This window comes from Cataglyphis hispanica, chromosome 9 (genome assembly GCF_021464435.1).
Source record: "Cataglyphis hispanica isolate Lineage 1 chromosome 9, ULB_Chis1_1.0, whole genome shotgun sequence".
Classification (NCBI taxonomy): domain Eukaryota; kingdom Metazoa; phylum Arthropoda; class Insecta; order Hymenoptera; family Formicidae; genus Cataglyphis; species Cataglyphis hispanica.
Window position 1 is genome coordinate 547,595 of NC_065962.1, and position 1,813 is coordinate 549,407.

The window sequence follows — 1,813 nt, forward strand, 5'->3', positions numbered from 1 at the left end:
ATGTCCTTTCTTCATACGCATTCGAGCGAGTGTTTAAAGAGTGAACTCGACCTCTTCTCCTTACCACCCACGCAAACTAGTATCGAGAGTTCACAATGGATTCATTACAAACCCGTGACTTCGCTCTCGGACGACTCGCCGATAGAATTCGTCATTCCCGGTCACGGAGAAGAATATTTAGATCTCACGCACACCATGCTGAGTCTTCGCGTACGCGTAGAAACGTCAGGCGATTCCACAGGACACGTTACGGGAGTAGGCGGCAGCGCAACGACGGACAATGTAGGCCCCGTAAATCATTTACTTCATTCCATCTTCAATCAGATCGACGTGTATTTCAATCAAAAGCTCGTATCGCCGCCAAACAACGCTTACGCGTACCGCGCCTACATCGAGGCGTTGTTAAATTATTCTTCACCGGCAAAAACTTCCCATCTAACCTCATGTCTATGGGACGCGGATACTCCCGGACGAATGGACGAACCGGTGGAATCAAAAACGGCAAATTCCGCTCTCGTGAGACGCGCTCATTACATACGAGGAGGACGGGCTCTAGATCTTATAGGACATCTCCATTGTGATGTTTTCAATCAGGACAAATTTTTAATTAACGGTGTAGAAGTACGTTTGAGGCTCGTTCGTTCGAAAGATTCGTTCTGTCTTATGGATAGTAACGGTGCGTCGTCGAAAATTCATATACTGGATGCGAGTCTGCTAGTGAGAAGAGCGAAGATAAGCGCCGGATTATTGCTCGCACATGCAAGAATGCTGAGTAAAGTTACGGCCAAATATCCGCTCACGAGGGTCGAGGTTAAAACATTCACGATCCATAGCGGTGTTGTGGGCGAATCGTTAGATAATGTAATACTTGGTCAACTTCCGAAAAGAATAATAGTCGGTTTTGTCAATAATAAAGCATTTAACGGCGATAGAAAATTAAATCCGTTTAATTTCAAAAATTACGGCATAAATTTCTTCTCGCTGTACGTCGACGGCATGCAAATTCCCAGTAGACCGTTACAACCCTCTTTCTCGACAGAAGAATCGCTTTACGTCGAGGCTTATCAAACGCTCTTCACGGGAACAGGTATTCATTTTTTGAATGAAGGAAATTCTATAAGCAGAGATGATTATTCAAAGGGCTATACGCTATTCGCTTTTGATCTTACGCCCGACTTATCGGCTAATTATGCAGGACATTGGAATCTTGTGAAACATGGTAGTTTACGATTAGAAGTACGATTTAAGAAGGCGCTCACCGAGACCGTTAACTGTATTATTTACGCAGAGTTTGATAATGTCATAGAAATTGACTCATCCCGGCAAGTCATTGTCGATTTTGCCGGTTAGATTTCCGTCGTTCTCTATAACGTAATACTCAAAAAATTTTCTCCCAATTTTCCCCTCTCCACCACAAACGATCAAAATCGCAAACATCAGCGTGCTACGTATCAAAAAACAAGGCGCTCACCGAGACCGTTAACTGTATTATTTACGCAGAGTTTGATAATGTCATAGAAATTGACTCATCCCGGCAAGTCATTGTCGATTTTGCCGGTTAGATTTCCGTCGTTCTCTATAACGTAATACTCAAAAAATTGTCTCCCAATTTTCCCCCTCCACCATAAACGATCAAAATCGCAAACATCAGCGTGCTACGTATCAAAAAACATGCAGTACGGTAAAAAAGATTTCAGTTTCATTCGAGACACGAGTATCGACGCTTCGCGAAGAGTTTAAAACTAACTCCAGAGCACACAGGTTTTCGCATTATGGATATAATCGTCGACATACAGGGTTTCCGTGATGCTCG

General features: G+C 43.4%; 1 protein-coding gene across 1 annotated transcript; it reads left to right on the forward strand.

The window, feature by feature from the left end:
• On the forward strand, positions 1–1,350 carry LOC126852140 (uncharacterized protein F54H12.2-like). The gene is made up of 2 exons (XM_050596626.1): positions 1–898; positions 1,088–1,350. The coding sequence occupies exons 1-2, from the start codon at positions 1–3 to the stop codon at positions 1,348–1,350; spliced, it is 1,161 nt and encodes a 386-aa protein (XP_050452583.1).
• The last annotated feature ends 463 nt before the right edge of the window (positions 1,351–1,813 follow it).

Excerpts from the sequence above, each read along its gene's own strand:
- LOC126852140 (XM_050596626.1), top strand. The coding sequence starts at position 1 with ATGTCCTTTCTTCATACGCATTCGAGCGAGTGTTTAAAGAGTGAACTC. Across the intron at positions 899-1,087 it reads TCCGAAAAGAATAATAGTCG|GTATTCATTTTTTGAATGAA; the intron begins GTTTTGTCAATA and ends TCACGGGAACAG.